At 29.5% G+C, this 21,521-nt stretch overlaps 2 protein-coding genes across 2 annotated transcripts in view; one reads left to right on the top strand and one right to left on the bottom strand.

Annotated features, from left to right (window-relative positions):
* The first annotated feature begins 998 nt into the window (after positions 1-998).
* LOC130671064 (uncharacterized) lies at positions 999-11,846 on the top strand. The gene is made up of 4 exons (XM_057474754.1): positions 999-1,540; positions 1,711-1,791; positions 1,991-2,244; positions 11,502-11,846. The coding sequence occupies exons 1-4, from the start codon at positions 1,492-1,494 to the stop codon at positions 11,637-11,639; spliced, it is 522 nt and encodes a 173-aa protein (XP_057330737.1). The 5' UTR covers positions 999-1,491; the 3' UTR covers positions 11,640-11,846.
* Positions 11,847-11,863: 17 nt separating this feature from the next.
* The window catches only part of LOC130671063 (homeobox protein Hox-A1a), a 244,821-nt gene continuing 235,163 nt past the window's right edge, over positions 11,864-21,521 (bottom strand). Inside the window, exon 4 of the mRNA XM_057474753.1 lies at positions 11,864-12,477. Coding sequence (XP_057330736.1) covers positions 12,229-12,477 — 249 coding nt within the window. The 3' untranslated portion in view covers positions 11,864-12,228. The remainder of the gene's footprint in view (positions 12,478-21,521) is intronic.

Below are 21,521 nucleotides of genomic sequence, written 5' to 3'. Positions count from 1 at the left end.
AGTCACTTTTTTTGGCCCACCCTAATGAACAGATATGATCATATCTAAGCATTTTTTCCCGGGCTATTTTTTTCGATTCATCATATGTTTATTTTAAAATACTATTCCTTATTAATTACAGAAAGAATGTCACCAGAGAAAATACGCTGATACACAGATACTTAACTTTAAAGATATAAAAAATGTATTAGTTCAAGAATATCTCTTTCGTCGTTTAAAATTAAACATCTAACATTTATTTTAATAATAAATTATGATCGTTTAGAATTTATTGGATGACATGAACCGAGTTCAATCATTTGTAAAATTTTATTTTTAATACAAAAAAATACGTTTTGATACATCTATATCGTAATGCATAAATATATTTGAAAATTATTACACTTTTATATTTTGAAATTGTTATTTGTATCATTTGTCGATTGACAAAATTGATAGAATTTTTTTAAAGTGTTTAAGAAATTTAAGCGTTTTATAATATACATGTTTTTTAGATTAAACGTTTTTTCTGAAAAAGTGTTTAATTCCGGAATATCTGTTTTAATTTGAAACACTCGATGTTTTTTTAAACGTTTCATGTAACAGTAAGCGCTTTATAATAAAACACATAGAAGTGTTTTTTTCTTTAAACGGATAAAACGTTTTCGGATTAAACACTTAAGTGTGTAACGCGAACCTTTAAAACACTTGTAATGATTTATGCGATTGTTTAAACGTTTATATCGTTTTACTTCTAAGCGCTTAAGTTTCAGAAAACACAAACGTGTTTTATTTTAACACACTTAGTTAAACACTTGGATTTGCAGTGTATTTGACATATATTTATGAGTATATTTTTCACATATATATCTTTCCATGCGGGTTGTAGATATATATATAAATATATCTTTGATTTCCTCAACATAGTAGATCCAGTTTTGTCGAAGTTGAGTATTTGTTGACCCTCATAGATATAATAAAATTGATTGAAATTGTTTAAAATCATTTCAGATATCGTATTTGTTCAAAGTTTTTCTCTTGAATTCAAAAATCAGATTTACAATGAAATTTTGAGATTTTGGTGATTGAATATGTTAATCTTTTTAGGACATTGATCTGCTGATCTCTACAGTTTCAATTAGATTTTATTTTTCAAAATTAAATTTAGAATTGAGTGCAGCCCGTAGATTTCTGAACATCTGAATTATTTTTTCCTGCATATAATTAAACAAGAGAGAGTAACACATAGTGTACGGTGGACTCTTGAGCACATTGACCTCGATTCTCAATTCGTTCCCTTTCACTTAAAAATTTGTTTTCACCACCGGCTCACGTATGCACAGTAAATTGAATAACACAACTACTAGTAGTCGATAACTGATCGTCGTGAAAGATATTACAATTCTCGTTCTTCTGTAAGAAATTCTGTAATTTACGCAGTTATCAATTATTTTCTGACATTTGTTCATGAACGAGAATGTGTTAAATTATAAGATACATATACTCTAAACAATGGGATTTTATTTTTTTTTATTGAGCATTTTTTTGTTTACTAGTACTGGTAAGTTTTGTAATTATAATCAACCTTCACCTTATTACACTGCAAGCGAGTATGCATCTCATTTAAATCCTTGAATCAGTATAAAAGTTTTGAGTTCAAAATTTTTTATCCGACCTACATGCTTCGAGTTTTTAAATAATAGTATTGAAATAATTTTATACTGGTTTTAGAAGTGACCGGACTTATAATACCTGAAGAGTTACCATCAATTCTTTCACTTATATTTTCTAACATACCACCTATTAAAAAAGGCAAGTATATATTTTGTTCGTTTACATAATTTTACTTCACAAAAACTGAGAAACTTTCACCGTCAATGTATCAAATACGTCATACTTTCCAAGATAAGATTAATTAATATTAGCATGACAAAGTATTGCATACAGAGGTTTTAGTACAAACACGTTTATTGACTGAATTGAAGATGAAGTAATTTATAATTAAATACAGGAACAGATTCACGGATTGGTCTTGGATTTCGACTAGGTGAACATGCGGATTTTCAGACTATTGTTGAACTTGGTCCACAAAAAGAAACAGATCCCATTGGCAATGGTGAATCGAAGAGGAGACGGCAAATTATGTTAGAGTCTGCTACGGGAGGAAATTATGGCCCTTGGAATAAATCAGTAGACAACATAAATCTCGAAAAAGTAAATCGAAAGAGAGCTGAATTCCCAGACTTGGTGAAAGATCAAAAAAAGGTATAGTTTACTCTTATTGATTTTGGATTTATCTTTCGTATTCGAGGAAAACTTATTATAGTGTGATTCGATGTACATATGATTTTTTTTATCGATTTCCATTTTCGAGTCTTTTGCCATGCATTTGTAATCAATATGCTCCAAAAATAGAAAATTAAAATTGGGGGCAAAATGGGCCATCTAAAAAATCGACTGAAATTCGACTTTTATTTTATTTCATCTTAATAGTATGTTACAGATCAAGGAAGTAAAGCAGGACATTTCTAACCGAGTGTATAAATACCTACCCGAGTCGAAGGCAAGGGTCGCGAACACTCGGATTAGGAGTGTTCCTACTTCTGTCCGTGATTTGTATACAATTTTTCACCAGATCTGCACCTGCAAGTTTAAAACTTTGCCTCTGTTAAGTGGGAAGGATGACGCATACACTGTTGTTTATCACTTTTTCACTCGTGAAAAAAAAAAAAAGGATTATCTTACTCTTAAACAGGGCAAGAATTTAAACTTTCGGTGTAAGTATTAGACCGGTTCAAAAAAATCGACTATATTAACTTTCCGCTGAGAAAATCGAGGATTTTCAAAAAATTCGGGAAGTTATTGGTTTCACCCCGTGTGTGTTTGTGTGTGTGTGTGTGTGTGTGTGTGTGTGTGTGTGTGTGTGTGTGTGTGTGTGTGTGTGTGTGTGTATGTGTGTGTGTGTGTGTGTGTGTGTGTGTGTGTGTGTGTGTGTGTGTGTGTGTGTGTGTATGTGTGTGTGTGTGTGGATGTAAACCTCTCATATCTTTTTGATGAATGAACCGATTTAGATGGTTCTTGCGGCATTCGAAAAATATCTTCTGAACTTAGATTTTCAAAAAAATTTTAGACCATTTAGTCGAATAAACTCTGAGATATTTAAGAAATACGAAAAAAAAAAAAATTTTTTTTTTCGTTTTTTTTGGATATTGTGAAAACTGTTGGATCGATCAATTCCAAAATCTAATCAGCTCTAGAACTCGATAAAAGCTTTCGATTGCCACCAAGAACGTCTCAATCAGATAATCCGTTCAAAAGATATCGTCGACGAAAGAAACAGTAGAAAACGGTTTTTTTGCAAAAATCGTTGAAACGACTAAATCAATCATTCCCAAAATTTTATCAGCTCTAGACCTCAATAAAACACGTCGATTGCCACCCCAACCGTCTTAATCGGTCAATTCGTTTACGAGATATCGTTGATTAAAAAATCTGTGAAAATCGTTTTTTTTTTCAGATATCTACAGAAAAATTAAATCATTCGATCTTAAAATTTATCCAGCTCTAGAACTTAATAAAACGCGTCGATTGCCGCCTCAACCATCAAAATCGGTTTAATTCTTTTGCGAGATATCGTGGGAGAAAGAAATGCAAAAAAATGTTTTTTTAGAAAACAACGGCATACAAAAGTATTTTCGAGCTCTAAGAGCTCGAAAATGTATTCACAATTGGAAAAAAACCAAACCAGAATTTTTTTACATTTTTTTTTTTTACGTTTCATTCGGGGGGTTGTTTTTTTTTTCATTTTTCGGAAAATTTTTTTTTTTTTCCTCTTTACCTTACATTTACTGAATAACTAACGCAAAAATAAAAGAAAATCCGAAAAAAATTAATTTTTTCATTTTGGTAATGATTACACAATTTAAGGAACAAAACTTGTTCCTTTAATTGTTTTGCAAAACTTTGAGCAATCGGACCGGACAAACGGTTTAATGGATCAATCTGAAAATTTTCAGGGTTTTTTAGGGGTACATCAAGCTGTAAAATTACGTGGCAACATTATTTTTTTTATCAATATTTGCAGAGTACCCTCGCGGACTTGGAATCACTGTAAAATCATGGTGAAATCCCAGTGAGATTATAGTAAAAACATTGTGAAACCATGGTGAAATTACGGTGAAATCACTGTGATTTTGTGCCATTCGGTCACTGTAGATTTATGGTTATCTCACAGTGGTATTGCTGTGAGTTTAGTGTGGTACCGCAGCCAATTCACAGTGAATTCACAGTGAATTCACAGTGAATTTACAGTGAATTTACAGTGACCTTATAGGAAATTCACAGTGAATATACAGTGAATTGACCGCGAATTTTCGGTAAAGTCACAGTAAATATACAGTAAATTGGCAGTGAATTTTCTGTGAATTCACAGTGAATATGCAGTGGATTTCCTGTGAATTTCTGACTATTTTATTTGTAAACTTTAAAACTGGAAATATTAATAAAAATAAGAATAACAATATTAATATTAATATTAATATTAATAATAATAATAATAATAATAATAATAATAATAATAATAATAATAATAATAATAATAATAATAATAATAATAATAATAATAATAATAACGAGCCATCTGCAGTCACTACGTGAAATTCCAAGATTTCGGACTCTTTCAGAAGAGTTATTCTGAGTTGATAGAACTCTCAGTAGAAAATTTGTGCAGCTGTCAAAAGAGTCATTTAGAGTTTTTTAGAAAAATAATTGATTTCCTTAACACGTATTTTTCTTTGTACTTTGACAAAAATTGTTCAAGAAAACATTAATGTCATAGTGTAATACAAGATACCCCTGTATTACTATCAAAAATGGATTATTATCTCTCTGCTAACATTCAGCGAGTAACGCATTCCATGATTGCTTCAAGATCAGAATTTATAACTTCTAAAATAAGTATCTTACCAGGGACACTACAAAAGGTGGGCGCGATCTAGTGGTGAGCACTGAACTACTTCCGCTGCTGCTGCCTAGCATCATAACTATTAAATCAATAATCATTAGGATTAAATATATATTCATTAATCTCGAACAAATATATATATATATATATATATATATATATATATATATATATATATATATATATATATATATATATATATATATATATTCATTCTGAATGGATATATTTTTTTGTGTCTAAGTAATATTTATTAGAGTTGATATAATAATATGTTGCTTTAATATTTGGGGTTGCTGGCACTGTAAAATAATTTAGTTGTCTATTAAATAAATATTTTCTTAACTTAACCAAATGATTTTATTATCTTAGAGAGAGAATTATTAATGTCAACCAAATAGAGTCTATATTAAATCATTTATTAAAAATGAGAAAATAGATCATGTCAACGTAATAAAATTTAGTTGTCCTAAATCAATTTTCGTTTAATAGAATTTAACAAAACCAATTTAATTGCCGAAGAGGAATTTTTTTCGTGTATTAAAACTTCCTGTAGAAAATTTGTGCAGCTGTGAAAAGTGTTATTTGGAGTTTTTTATATTTATTAAAATGTAAAAAAAATATTCATGTTATTTTTTTTTAACTGTTGATTATTTCTGATTTTTAAATTTAAAAAAATTTAGAAATAGTATGAGTGTTTAAACACATGAGTGGAATTATCAAAAAATTTTTATAAATTTGATAAAAAAAAAAAAAATGTTTTTAATTACTTCTTTAGATTCCACCAGATGATTTATTATCTAACATGTTTAAGCCACAATTATATTTATATTTTAATATATGTATAAATAATTACCAGCCGTAACAAGTAATTGAAGTATCAATTATCGTCGGCATTATAAATTCGTCTCTTGACACTTAAGCTTCTAGCAACAAATTATTTTGCACACGGCAACGTAATCCGCCAAAAATTTTAATAAATATAAAAAACTCCAAATAACACTTTTGACAGCTGCACAAATTTTCTACAGGAAGTTTTAATGCACGAAAAAAATTCCTCTTCGGCAATTAAATTGGTTTTGTTAAATTCTATTAAACGAAAATTGATTTAGGACAACTTAATTTTATTACGTTGACATGATCTATTTTCTCATTTTTAATAAATAATTTAATAGACTATATTTGGTTGACATTAATAATTCTCTCTCTAAGATAATAAAATCATTTGGTTAAGTTAAGAAAATATTTATTTAATAGACAACTAAATTATTTTACAGTGCCAACAACCCCAAATATTAAAGCAACATATTATTATATCAACTCTAATAAATATTACTGAGACACAAAAAAATATATCCATTTAGAATAAATATATATATATATATTAGGGTGGCGCAAAAAAACCGACTATTTTTTTTTTTTCAATCTCGCATGAAAATTTGTTGGTTTACGATGTTTTAAGAAGCCTCTCCACAAATCAGCTCGATAAAATATTTTTAAGAGGTCGCTCACGAATTTTGAAAATATCAAAAATGATCGAAATTCAGATTTTTATTTAAAAATTTTTTTTTTTCTCGTGGCAGCAATAGTTTATATTTGTAAAATCATGACTATGCTGAAAATTTCAGCCCAAAATATAAATATTTAAACGGCGCTCAAGAATTTCGAATATTAACTGATAATATGTAACTAATAGTTTAAATTAGTTTTTATAACTCAATTGTTGTCATTTCACTGAAATATAACTTTTGCATACCAAAAAATATACAGAACAGTCTTAAACAATGAAATTCGGTCAGTTTTGAATAAGCGAAAAAACCTACAAATTGGATTAAAAAATAAAAAAGTATGTAAATAACTTATTATAACTATTTCTCGGGTTATATTTTCATTCATTGTCATGCAAATTGATGGTGAAAAAATCGAGAAGCTTTATTATTAATATTTAAGGGTCGCTCAAAAACGTCCAAGAGACTGCGCTCGGAAACATTCAAAATTCTTGAGCGCCGTTTAAATATTTATATTTTGGGCTGAAATTTTCAGCATAGTCATGATTTTACAAATATAAACTATTGCTGCCACGAGAAAAAAAAAAATTTTTAAATAAAAATCCGAATTTCGATCATTTTTGATATTTTCAAAATTCGTGAGCGACCTCTTAAAAATTTTTTATCGAGCTGATTTGTGGAGAGGCTTCTTAAAACATCGTAAACCAACAAATTTTCATGCGAGATGGAAAAAAAAAAAATAGTCGGTTTTTTTGCGCCACCCTAATATATATATATATATATATATATATATATATATATATATATATATATATATATATATATATATATATATATATATATATATATATATATATATTTGTTCGAGATTAATGAATATATATTTAATCCTAATGATTATTGATTTAATAGTTATGATGCTAGGCAGCAGCAGCGGAAGTAGTTCAGTGCTCACCACTAGATCGCGCCCACCTTTTGTAGTGTCCCTGGTAAGATACTTATTTCAGAAGTTATAAATTCTGATCTTGAAGCATTTATGGAATGCGTTACTCGCTGAATGTTAGCAGAGAGATGATAATCCATTTTTGATAGTAATACAGGGGTATCTTGTATTACACTATGACATTAATGTTTTCTTGAACAATTTTTGTCAAAGTACAAAGAAAAATACGTGTTAAGGAAATCAATTATTTTTCTAAAAAACTCTAAATGACTCTTTTGACAGCTGCACAAATTTTCTACTGAGAGTTCTATCAACTCAGAATAACTCTTCTGAAAGAGTCCGAAATCTTGGAATTACTCTGACTTTATACGTCAAATTAAAAGTTATTCCGAGTTTATAAGACTTTTTCAAACTTCGAAGAATGCTTGAACAGCTTTTTTTTTGATAATTTAAAATCACCATAAATTTACTGTGAAATCATGGTGAAATCACCACAAATTTACGGTGGAATCATGGTGAAATCACCACAAATTTACGGTGGAATCATGGTGAAATCACCATCAATTTACTGTGAAATCACCATTAATTCACTGTAAACTCGCAGTGAAATCACAGTGAAATCACTGTAAAATCATAGTGAAATCACCATAGTTTACTGTGAAATCATGGTGAAATCACCATAAATTTACTGTAGAATCATGGTGAAATCACCATAAATTTATTGTGAAATCATGGTGAAATCACCATTAATTCACTGTAAACTCGCAGTGAAATCACAGGGAAATCACTACTAAATCACAATGACAAAATGGCACAAAATCATTGTGAATTCACTATGAATTCACCGTAAACACACCGTAAACTCACGGTGAAAGTGAATTCACTGTGATTTCACTGTGATTTCACAGTGATTCCAAGTCCGCGAGGGTATAGCGATGAGTTGACGAAAAAACCAGAAAATGGCCATTTTTTGTGGGTTTTTCAAATGGATATCAAGGATGAAAAAAAATTTTTTTTTGAAAAAATCGAAAATGGAGCTTGTAAGGAATTGATTCAAGTTTATTAAACTGCCCTTTAAATTACTGTGTGACCATTACTTGCTGAGATATCAATAATCAAAGACAAAAGGCTCCTTTTTCATTTAAAGGCTGATATCTCAGCAGCAAATTGTCGTACAGAGAAACGAAAAAAGGAAATTGTAGCTGAATAAATTTCCTAAACGAGCCAAGAATTCGTTTTTTTGAAAAAATTTTTCCCGGCCCCGTAGACCTAAAAAACAAAACCAAAAAATTTAGAAAAATTTTGTCTCGACTTTTTTCTTTGATTCCGCAAAAACCGTGGCTCAAAAAAATATTTTGCTGGAAGATATTCAAACTAGAGATTTCAAGCTTCAATTTGCTTTTTTAATTTTTTTGATGCGATCATTTTTCACGAAAATACAGCCTTTCAAAAATCACTAAAAAATTTATAAAATTTTCTTGTTCCTTTAATTTTTTGGATAAGTGTAGTATGGGTACAATTCCTATACCATTATGGGAACCATTTCCATAATGGTATGGGAACTGTTCCCATAATGGTATGGAAACTATCCCTATAATATTATGGGAATTTTTCCCATAATATCACAAAATTTTTTTTTACAAAATACTGTAGAAATTTCCCTCATGATATGGAGAGATTCAAATGAAGCTTCTTCGACGCTAAATTTGTTAAAATAAAAACAATTTGTTTAAAATTTTGATGTTTTTGCCGAATACAAATTTTTTTTTCAATGCTTGAATTTTTGTTTTTATATTTGATATTATTTCTGTGTATTGTAAAAGTGATTACCACACTTTTCTTTGAATTAATTTTTTTATGATAGTATGGGAACCATTCCCATAATATTATAGGAATGTTTCCTATAATAGTATGGGAACTATTCCCATAATATTATGGGAATGATTCCCATAATGGTATCGGAACTATTCACGCGCTTGAACTTTTGTATAACTAATGGCAACGCGCGCAACTTCTCCCCACTATGGATATGCGCAGACCACGCCGGTACATAAAGCAGCTGTTAGGCTAGTATTTTTTTGTGTTGATAAAATTAAATAATTAATTCCATAATCAATAATAAACATTTTCATATAAATTTTGTGACCAAACGATTCAGAAAAGATTGAATTACTATATTTTGTACATTCAATTAACTGCATGAGAAAAATCATTATCCAGTATTCCGTTAAAGTCGACTGAGGCTTTACTTGCAAAACGTTTTCATTAATACCCATACAGGAAAATACGACGGGGCCAGATATGGACCACGCTTGGCGCAATGCTGTCGATCTCTGGCCCATGCTTGTAAACCCGCTTTGGCCCAGCTTTGGCAAAAGTCTGGGATGATAACAGGGTGCCAGGCTTGGTTGTTACCAATGGCCCAGGCATCATTGCCAAGGCTGGTCCATGCGTGGTGGCCAGATCTGAGCCATGCTTGTTTGCCAGACCTGGCCCATGCTTGCTTACCAGACTTGGCCCATGCATCGACAAAACAAATAAATTTAATTTTAAAAAAATTTTATTATTATTATCCTAATAGAGTTTGTGATCATTAACATTTAAACTATTTAAGTGAGGCAAATGACGTGAAAAAACTCGGTGAAAATTCTGCTCGGCTCTGGGCGTGAACTGCCGTCCTTCTGATCGCTAGGTTTGAACGGTAGCTACTGGACGAACCTACTAATGTTGAACCGAAACTTTTATATGTTGTACTTATTCATTTTACTACAACCACTTGGTTTTATGAAATATAAAGAGCAATTAAACAAATATTTTCGATTAAGAAAAAAAATAATAATTTCGTATTATTTTTATTATAATTACATAATTTTTAAAAATAAAATTTATTAAATTTAATTGATTATTTATCAAGAACCCAGTTGAATTGTCTTGCTTTACCACTAATATTAAAAATAACATTTATTGTAGAAATTCATGAGTTATTTCTTACTTAAATTAATTTTTATAACTAAAATTATAAAATTACGGATGTTGATTGCAAATAACAACGAACTAAAAAATATTTTAATTATTAGTTGTAAATAATTTTAATCGCAATATTATGATATTTATTAATTAAAACTTATTTTAATTCAAAAATAAATAGTTATTAATTTAAAAAACCATAATAATGAGTTAATTGAATAATTAATAAAAAATGTGGGTTAACTAATTCTGGCCCAAGGATGGGAAACTATAAGTATAGCCGAACTTGGATAATCCTACCTTGGCCCAAATCTGGCTTGCCATTGAATGATCAAGGCAGGGGAACCTAGTCGTGGCTTAAATTTGGGTAATTATTGGTTCGGCCAAGGCTAGGTTACCCAGTCCTGGCCCAAGTGTAGGTTGCCATCCAACGGCCGAGGTTAGGTTACGCAAACTTGGCCCAAGTTAGGGTGACTCTAGGCTTGGCCAAAGCTAGGTTATTCAGTCTTGGCCCAAGCCTAGGTAATCATTGGAATGGCCAAGACTAATTACCCAGTTATGGCCCGGGCATGGGACAGTATAGGTTTACCAAGATGGGCTTCCCAATAATGTCCCAGACATGGCCCCGTCGTTCAACTCTGGGGCTTCCTGTATGGGTAACAAAAAAAAATACAACTTTGTTGCTAGGTTTTTGTACCGGAAGATTCGCCAGATTTTTCTCTATCTTATTCAATTTTTTATTTGACTTTGGCAATTTTTCGCCACAAAGCTTCGTAGTAGGGGAAGTAGACCAATGGTAAAAACGCTAATTAATAAATTTTTCTAAAATATTGATTTTTCGCGCTTAATTATTTTAATGGTTTGTATACTGATACATTGAACGGATTATTGCATTTAAGGTCAGAAAATTTTTCTATTTAGATGTGTTAAAAGCAAACCACAATCTCAAACACTTTGCAAAGGTTCCTTGTTCATAATTCATTTAAACTCAACAAAAATTTTGGGGGGCCCATTTTGTCCCCAAATATTTCGAAGGATTCTAAATTTTAGGGGCCCCGTTTTGCCCCCACTTCCTCTACCTATAGTTAATTTTTTTAAAACAAATTTTAAATTTAAATTCAGGTACCTAATTATTTTCTAGGAACATGAAGATGGAAATTGGTTGTTAAAATGGAGTAAAAAAGTAGCTAGTACTAAAAATACTGAAACGCCATCAACAAGAAGACCGATGATTCAAACATTAAGGACTAATAATGGTAACAAATATGAACCAGAGTAAGAAATAAAATTAATTGGAAACAAAACAAAATAGTAATCAATATTTTTTATAAACATAAATAATAATGAGGTTTTTAAATAGAAATTGGTTGTTACGGATTTAAAAAAAAAACAAACAAAAGTACAATGTAGATTCAACAACGAACTTAATCACTGGTAGTGTGGTGTTAATAAAATGTTTGCATAATAAAAAATTAACTTATCATCACTCAATTTGTTGTTTATTTATTGCAATATATTACATCAATTATATCAAGATCAATGCTCGTAACTTGTTATCATCTTATTTTAAGTATTCACACCATAAGAATTACTAACATTATTATTTTAATTTTATTTTGAGATTAGACAATTGCTTAAAAAGTTTTAGCATTTTATACTCTTTATTTTCAATTGAGTTAAGATATTTCTCCCTTAATTATGCATATAAATTACTAATTACAATATGGTACAATTGTATATTAACGAGTCTGTTATTTCGTAAACTTAAATGATGATTAATTAAAATCAAGAATGATTTACGCTACTTCATTACGTAACTGTTTAAATAATTGTTAATGTATTCATAAGTTAAATAAATTTCATCATGATCACGTAACATTAATAATCTCTTCATTTTCTTCATTGTCAGTAAGGTCATCGGTAGATCTTCGTGGACTCGCTATAGGACTAACATCACTAAGATCTATTCTAGGTCTATCACCATCAGTATCACTTAAGTCAGGATTTGGATTGTTTTTATTTGGCAATGTTTGTTCTCGTGAACCACCCGATGCCATCAGCTCTCTCTCTTTGTTGTTTCTCCACTTCATTCGACGATTTTGAAACCAAATTTTTACCTGAAAATAACCATTATGCAATTATTATTTGATCAAAATAACACTACGGAAGGGTTCTACACTAATCCAAAAAATTAAGGGTACAGAAAAATTTTATAGATTTCTCAGTGATTTTTGGAAAACTGTATCTTAGTAAAATATAGTCGTATGAAATAACAATTGAAATTATAAATTCTCTCAATATACTGTTAACAAATTTTTGTGAGCTACAGTTAACACGTGATGATGGAAAATAGCTTAAGACAAAAATTTTCTAAATTTGTCTGCTTTGTTTTTATGGTCCATGTACTTGGAAAATTTTTTTCAGGTAAAGCAATACAGAACTCAGTTAGCCAATTTATTCAGCTTTGATTTGCTTTTCATTTGTTCTTGTACGACAATTTGTTGCTTAGATTTCGGCCTTTAAATGCAAAATGATTCTTTTGTCTTAAATGATCGATATCTCAGCAACTAACGGTCGTACACTAAATTTAAGATCAGCTTTAAGACCTTGGATAAATTTCCTACAAGCTTCATTTTCAATTTTTAAAGAAAAATTTTTTCTCCACTGTTACGTTTCCATAAAATTTATTAAAGTACATTCATGCCAAAAATTAAAGGAACAGAAAACTTTTAGAAATTTTCACAAGGCTGTGACTTTGTGAAAAATAATCGTATCGAGACTTTAAAAAAATCATTTTATAGCTCGAAATCTCTAGTTTCGGCGCATTTTGATTCAAAATTTTGAAGAGCTACGACTATTGCGCAAGCATGAGAAATAACGCAAGACAAAATATTTTCATTTTTTTTTTCACAGTCCACGGGCCGTGGAAAAATTTTATCAGCTATATCAATGCAGAGGTCAGTTAGCACATTTATTTTTGAAAAAATTGTTTTTTTATTTTTAACATCCATTAAGAGTAAGTACAAAAAATGACTTTTTTTGGTTTTTTAGTAAATCAACCGCTACTTTGTAAATACCGATGAAAAGACAAATGTTGTCAGGTTTTTTGTTAGCTTAATGTACCTCCAATAACCCTGTAAATTTTTTAATTAATCCATCTAACCGTTTATCGGGGTGATCGATCAAAGTTTTGCTAAATTCTTAAAAGAACAAGTTTGGTTCCTTTCATTTTGTATCATCATCTAATGAAAAAATAAAATTTTTTTACTCTTCTCTCATTTTTGCGTTGGTTAAAAAAGTAAAATTTTCGAAAATGTCTTAAAAAGTCAATGAAGTAAAAAAAATTAATCATATTTTTTATATTTGAAATTTTCTTTTTGGACATTTTTCTTCATTTTCTTTTTTCCTCACATTTACCGAGTAACCAACGTAAAAATGGAAGAAAAGTAAAAAAAAAATTTAGGCAACGGTTGGCCCTGCGGGCCAGCCCTAAAACTTTCCACTGCTTTTGAGCTCAAAAAGCTCGAAAACATCAGTACAAATACATTTCCAAGCTCGAAAATACCTTCGCGTTCCTTGTTTTTATGAGCTTTTTATGCTCAAAACAGCTAGGTTTAATGTTAAAATTTAAAATCTTAGCATCGAAAATAATTAGTGAAGAAGCATTTTTAAAATATTTATCCACAATTATGTTAATTAAAAAAAAAAAGTATATTTAGGTGAAAATCAATGGAAGTAATCGAAGTAACAATTTAAATGAGGTCTGACTCATATCAGAGCGTCAATACATGAAATATCCAAAAAAAATATTGAAAACGGTGTTTTTCCAATTTTTTTGTCGATAATAATATTTAAACTAAAGAATGAGTTCTATTAAATTATATGGCGGTTAATAACGATCAAGGTTCGGAAAGTGCGAACCGCACAGCCTTAATATTAATATTAAGCGCTCATATTTTCAAAAGCCTATTTTGGCATCTAAACGAAAATTTTAAGCCTGGTTTCGAGAAAAAAATTTTTTGTTTTTAAACGCTTAAATATATATACATATATATATTGTAACGGGTTTTTCACCACCGGAGATCTACCGGAGTGAACTCCGAATACACTTACGATTGTTGACAACCTTGTTCAAAATTATTAGTTGGGCGCCAGGTGACGTAACAATCACCAAATAATCAATTATCAAAAATGTCGACTCAGGATGGCGGATCGGGGAAAGGTCAGGCACTTAAGATTACGATAAATAATTGATCAGAATTAAACAAATAATCAGTCGTATTTAATTAAACAAAATCGTTGATCGGTTTCACAAATAAAGTTATCGGTCACAAAAAAATATAAATGCCGTTGTCGGCTTGACTCGATATAAACAATATTATCAAAAAAAATCGTAGTTGATCGAAAACACAATGAGTTCATTGCTCGGAGAAACACAGTCGATTTACGAAATTAAAATAATATAATTTTATTGTCCGGAGACACACGGATGGACCGATTTTGATCGTTGAGGTGTCATTCGACGCGGCTTGTTAATGTCTTGAAGCCGTAAAAATTTGGACTTAATCGGTAGGGTGGGTTCAGAGATATTTCAAAAATAAAATTTTTTCGAAAATGTTTTATTTGGATAACTTTTAATTTGCGCGATGGATTGATTCCAAAATCTAATCAGCTCTAAAACTCTATAAGCTGCGTCGAATGCTACCTCAACCATCAAAATCGGTTCATTCGTTCAAGAGAAACCGTTGACGAAAGAATTCAAAAAAAATTTTTTCCTTGGTTTTTTTGACATTTCTCAAAAACGGCTAAATAAATCAATTTCAAAATTTGATCAGCTTCAGAACTTGATAAAACGCGTCGATTGCCACCTCAACCATCAAAATCGGTTAATTCGTTCGCGAGATATCGTGGGAGAAGGAAATGCTAAAAAATGGTTTTTTTACAAAACAATGGCATACAAAAGTATTTGCGAGCTCGAAGAGCTCGAAAATGTATTCACAAAAATGTTTTCGAGCCCACACGGGAAAAAATGCTGGAGTAGAATTTACCACACCAAACTAGTAAAAATTTTACTACACTTTGTGGTCGCCGCAATGACAACTGTAGTAACATAAGCCACAGTGTGCGTGATATTTTACTACCATAGGAGTTCTGCTTACTACTGTAATGAGGTAAAACTTTGTAGTTTCCACAACTACTCAATGTAGTATAAAATACTTATTTTGTGGTTTTGGGAACCACACAATTTTATATGGATTGGTATCTGTTACTATTTTTGGAGTATACAATACCATATTACTTGTACAATCTACTCCAATGTGTGGTGAAATGATCGAAAGAAGAAAATAACAGCGCCACCTACAACTTTTTTACTCCATTCTGTGGGTATCCTCAACTTGTGTCAGTGTATTTAATATTATAAATAATATTATAAAACATTATAAATAATAATATATATAATTAAAAATATTTATATATATAATTAAAAATCGAGGCGTGCAATTATAGTATATATAATTTAAAATAAATATATATATAAAAAATATAATACAAAAAAATTTGTTTTGTATTACCTGTCATTCTTCCTTTTGCTTACCTCACCTACAACTTCTATTAAATTTTATTTCTATGCTCTTATCAGTGAATCGTGATTTTAATGCAATTTTTTAAATCATTGCCTATGGAGTATTTGTTATTTATTAGAATTATAACTTTTAAAACGATGGTTTTTATATTCTCTATTAATAAAAATTAATACTTAATTATTCTAAGTTTATGCTTATACGAGAATTTATAGATTACAAATATATTTTTAAAATTATCCTTATCAGATATTGATAAAAAGTAGGCTTTTGAAATTTGAGTCCTTATTATTTTGAGTAATTCATTAATAAATTCATTTTTATATCATTTTAATTTGATATACTGTAAGTCCGAAGAATCTAAGATTAATTTTTATATTTTTATAACGTTTTCAATATCATAAAAACTAATGATCGTTAACTAACAGATATTTAATTAATACATTACGGATAAAATATATTCTACTATGTTGTGAAGTAGAATGAACCACAGTGGTTATTTAATATGCTAGTTCTTATTACTACTTACTGTAGTGAATGGTACTACAGGTTGTGTACCACAGTGTACTAGTAACTGTTACTAAACGTGTAGTTATCCTATATATTACTAGTCAGTGTGGTAAATGGAACTCCATTTGTAGTAAATTTAACTACACATTTTTTTCCGTGCAACGAGCTCGAAAACAGCGCGAAGTTTTGGGGCTGGCCCGCAGGGTCAACTGACAGACCGATTTTTTTTTTTCGATCTCGCATGAAAATTTGTTGGTTTACGATGTTTTAAGAAGCCTTTCCAAAAATCAGTTCGATAAAAAATTTTCAAGAGGTTGCTCACGAATTTTGAAAAGATCATTAATGATGGAAATTCGGATTTTTATTTCTAAATTTTTTTCTTTCTCGTGGCAGCAATAGTTTATATTTGTAAAATCATGACTATGCTGGAAATTTCAGCCCAAAATTTAAATATTTGAACGGCGCTCAAGAATTTTGAATATTAGCTGATATATATGGGTCATTCCACCAAATAAAATTATTTTTACGGGGCGACCCTTGTCGATTTGGTTCAAACTTTATGGAGTCGTTCTATATATTAAAAAAAAAATTCTCTGAAAATTTGAGCCTTTTATTTGCAGCTGTTTCAAAGTTATGATTTTTTGGATTTTTTAAAAATTTTTGTTTTCAACTTTTTCATTAATTTTTTTGAAGGAAAATTTTTTTTTTTTAAAATGAGCACATAACAGTTTTTCGTAGGAAAAATTCTCAGCTTTCCAATAAGAATATCCATTTTTTATTTTATGTTACAGAAGACCTTTTAAAATTCGATTAAAGACGAAAAAACGATTTTTATGACTGTGCGGCGCTTGATACATCTATCTTGATATTTTTTTCTGAAAGCTGAGACTTTTTCCCAAAAAATATGTGATTTTCACGATGTGCATATTTTTTGTTTGAACAAAATTAAATAAAATATAAACTCTCTATCATTAAAAAAAGTTAATTCTTATTTGTTTTGAGGATGTTGATACATTTTTAACACATATATATCTTAAGTTATCAAGAAGAGGTGAGATAGTGCACTGCTTGTGTTTCTTTCACCGTTTTTGACTCCAAGTATCGTACGTCTAAAACATTTATTTTCTATAAAAAGTCATCATTCCCTGATTAAACAAAACGATTCGAAACGATTTGTAATGTTAAATGCCCATAAAAAGGGTGATTCAAAAGTATTCAAAAGCATTAAAAAGTATTTAAAATTTTTTTTCCAATCGTTTTGAGTCGTTTCTTTTAATAAGGGTTGATTATAACAGTGAAATCAACGCTGGTAGAATTTTGAATATCCGGATGTATAAATTTTGTGGTGTGAGGATATGTTTTCAGGTATGCATCTGCAGTAAAGCTCTAAAAACAAAAATTATAAAACTATTTTTCATGATACCAGCATCAATGGTTCAAGTCTAGGAATCAGTAATTTGAACTTTGATTCTTGAGTTTTGTTCAATAGTGATTTCAAACTATTGATGTCATCTGCGTTAATGACAGTTCTGACTTTGTAATCAAGTTTTATAAAAATTTGTGTACATAATAAATAGTATTTATGGTTTCTGTTTAGTTATAAATTGCAAATCATAAGTTAGGCGTACACTAATGGTTGATCACGCCATTGGTCTTAATATAACTTGATTTTAACTAGCTGCTGACACTGATAATAATTTTCAATGCAGGTAATCATGAAAAAAATAGTGTGTAACACTAAATGAAACACGACTTCAGATTGCAATTACTGTCAGCTTTTGCCTACGGCTCGGGCAGCCTACTTTACTTTCGTCTGACATCGTTTTGTTTCATCTCTTGCCACACAATGAACTATTACAGTTTGTTAAAACTATAAAATTAATGACTTGCATTTAAATAATTATTGATTTTGTTCAAACAAAAAATATGCACATCGTGAAAATTACATATTTTGTGGGAAAAAATCTCAGCTTTCAGAAAAAAATATCAAATTAGATGTATCAAGCGCCGCACAGTCATAAAAATCGTTTTTTCGTCTTTAATCGAATTTTAAAAGGTCTTCTGTAACATAAAATAAAAAATGGATATTCTTATTGGAAAGCTGAGAATTTTTCCTACGAAAAACTGTTATGTGCTCATTTTAAAAAAAAAAAATTTTCCTTCAAAAAAATTAATGAAAAAGTTGAAAACAAAAATTTTTAAAAAATCCAAAAAATCATAACTTTGAAACAGCTGCAAATAAAAGGCTCAAATTTTCAGAGAATTTTTTTTTTAATATATAGAACGACTCCACAAAGTTTGAACCAAATCGACGAGGGTCGCCCCGTAAAAATAATTTTATTTGGTGGAATGACCCATATATATTAGGGTGTGTCATTTCAGGGCTATATTTTTTTTTTTACTGCTATACCAGAAAATCTGGTAGTATATAGAAAATAAAAAATTATGCCGCTGGGCTAAAGGGTTTAAGTCCAATACCGGCTTAGCTCATCAAAAAATTCGATTTCCCATTTAAATAACACGGGAAATTTTTCTTTTTTACTTTGAGTATTTTTAACTCGTGAACAAAATAATAGATCGAATTGACTAATACATATTTTTGTAGGAAATCGAACGCTCTACAAAAAAGGTCTCTTATCATTTTTCGATCAATCCATCTGTTCTATAGTTATTGGAGCTCGAAGTCAAGTTATAGTAAATTTCGAGATCTTTTTACTTTTCCGTCATAACTATCAGACTTATCACAAAATATCATAGGATTTTTTTTGTAGACAATTTTATTCTCTACAAATTATTATCAATAAAATTTTTTCAAATTCCGCATTGTTTTCTAGTTATTTTCATTCTAATTTCAAGCTCTTAAAAAAGTAGTGTTCTGATCGATTTCAAGCGCTCGACATTGAAATGAAAATAACTAGAAAACAATGCGGAATTTGAAAAAATTTTACTGATAATAATTTGTAGAGAATAAAGTTCTCAACAAAAAAGATTCTACAACATTTTATGATAAGTCTGATAGTTTTGCCGGAAAAGTAGAAAGATCTCGAAACTTACTATAACTTGACTTCGAGCTCCAATAAATTTAGAACAGATGGATTGATCGAAAAATGATAAGAGACCTTTTTTGTAGAGCGTTAAATTTCCTACAAAATTATGTATTAGTCAATTCAATCTATTGATTTGTTCACGAGTTAAAAATACTCAAAGTTAAAAAAAAAAATTTCCCGTGTTATTTAAATGGGAAATCGAATTTTTTGATGAGCTAAGCCGCTATTGAACTTAAACCCTTTAGCCCAGAAGCATAATTTTCTATTTTCTATACACTACCAGATTTTCGGGTATAGCAGTAAAAAAAAAATATAGCCTTAAAATGAGACACCCTAATATATATATATATATATTAGGGTGTTTAAAAAAAACACTTCATTTTTATTTTGCAAGTCTTATGGTCTTAAAAGTTAGTCTTAAGCATAAGAAAAATCCTCCCAAAAGATCTGCTCTAAATCTCAATCCTACTAAGAGCTCAACGAATATTCATTTTCTCATTTGAATAACAGGCGAACAAATTTTATTTTTGTTTATTATAAATAAAAGTATTAAAAAAAATTTTTTTCGAAAATTGAAGCACATAGTATTGTAAGAAAAAAGTTTCTGAGTATTTCCTTCGTACAACTAACAAAAAAAAAGTTATTGAGCTTATAACAATAGTGAATTTAAAAGCTTAACGTATAAATAGTTTTAAAGATAATTTACAGATTGTATTGCATGTACATGTTTATACGGTGAATCTACATATTACGTATAATCAGTCACCTGTTTTAACAAAATTTCTGCACAGAAAAAAGAGTTGACTCGATTCAAGTGAAATATTCTTGAATGAAGAATACAAGTTTGAAACATTGTTTTTTTTTTGCTTCAAGAATTTAATTCTTGGCTCAAGGAGTTTCAGGATTCTTAAATCAAGATTTATATATGCTTGGGTCAAAAGCAAATTTTTTTTAAAACAATAAATCTAACTATCCAACCAAGTAACAGATTTACTTGGGAGAAGTAAAAATTTCGACGCCAGGTGGCGCCTCGATGAGTACAGCGTATTTGCTTGTTTTTCTTGGTTAGTTATAGTTAGTTTTGAATTGTCAGCCTGGGAAAAAAATGATCAGATCTGATCAGATTATGATGAAGGTGTGACAGAACGGAACAGTATTTCGTTTTTGTTTGTGATGACTATTACTATTTTCTATTATATCGTGATACTACGACTAATATTTCCTTATGTCTGTCATTATTATTATATTCGTATTTCTATGATTATTACTAACGTAATTATTACTATTGTGCTTATTCCTAGACTTATGGCTATACTATTGTTATTACTATTATTACTATGACTAATTGCTTTGTGAATTATACTTATTACTATTATTATGACTAGTGTGATTATATATAACGTTATAAAATTACTAGATAGAGTTTTATATGCTTATATATAATTATATATGATCATATAAAAGTTCATATTATGATCTTATAAAAATCTTATAAGAATTTATATAGTTTTATAAGGATTTTATAAAAATTGATGTGATTTTATATAAACCCGGGAAAAAGTTCTTAAAGAACCATATGGGGCATTCCATGCCAAATCACCGAGGTTTTGACCCGAACCCCTTCGATTTCGCTGAAACTTTTTTATCATTTTTTAACCTACCAAAGACATTTTTCTGAATTTTTTCAGATTTTTTTACCCAACCCAAAAAAAGTTACGAGATTTTGAAAAAAACCGCTCTTTTTTTTTTAAATTGCTATAACTTTCTCAAAAATTAATCTTTCAGCACTTTTTTTTTTCAAAATTTGTGTTTTTAAATGTAGTTTTCAAAAAAAAATACAAAAAATGTTTCGAAAGTCACGATATATGAAATATTTCAGTTTTTTCAATAGAACCGTTATTTTTTCGAAGTTCGACACCTTTGATTTTCAATTTTTTTGTCTCAAAAAAAAACTTCAACCAAGACAGTATTCAACCCCGCTATTCCCATTTTGTGCCGACTTTCCATTATATTTTTTTTTTT

Source organism: Microplitis mediator, chromosome 7, assembly GCF_029852145.1.
Source record: "Microplitis mediator isolate UGA2020A chromosome 7, iyMicMedi2.1, whole genome shotgun sequence".
In the NCBI taxonomy this organism is placed as follows: Eukaryota; Metazoa; Arthropoda; class Insecta; order Hymenoptera; family Braconidae; genus Microplitis; species Microplitis mediator.
This window is presented reverse-complemented; position numbering and strand designations above follow the sequence as displayed.

Excerpts from the sequence above, each read along its gene's own strand:
- LOC130671064 (XM_057474754.1), top strand. The coding sequence starts at position 1,492 with ATGGGATTTTATTTTTTTTTATTGAGCATTTTTTTGTTTACTAGTACT. Across the intron at positions 1,792-1,990 it reads CATACCACCTATTAAAAAAG|GAACAGATTCACGGATTGGT; the intron begins GCAAGTATATAT and ends AATTAAATACAG. Across the intron at positions 2,245-11,501 it reads TGGTGAAAGATCAAAAAAAG|GAACATGAAGATGGAAATTG; the intron begins GTATAGTTTACT and ends ATTATTTTCTAG.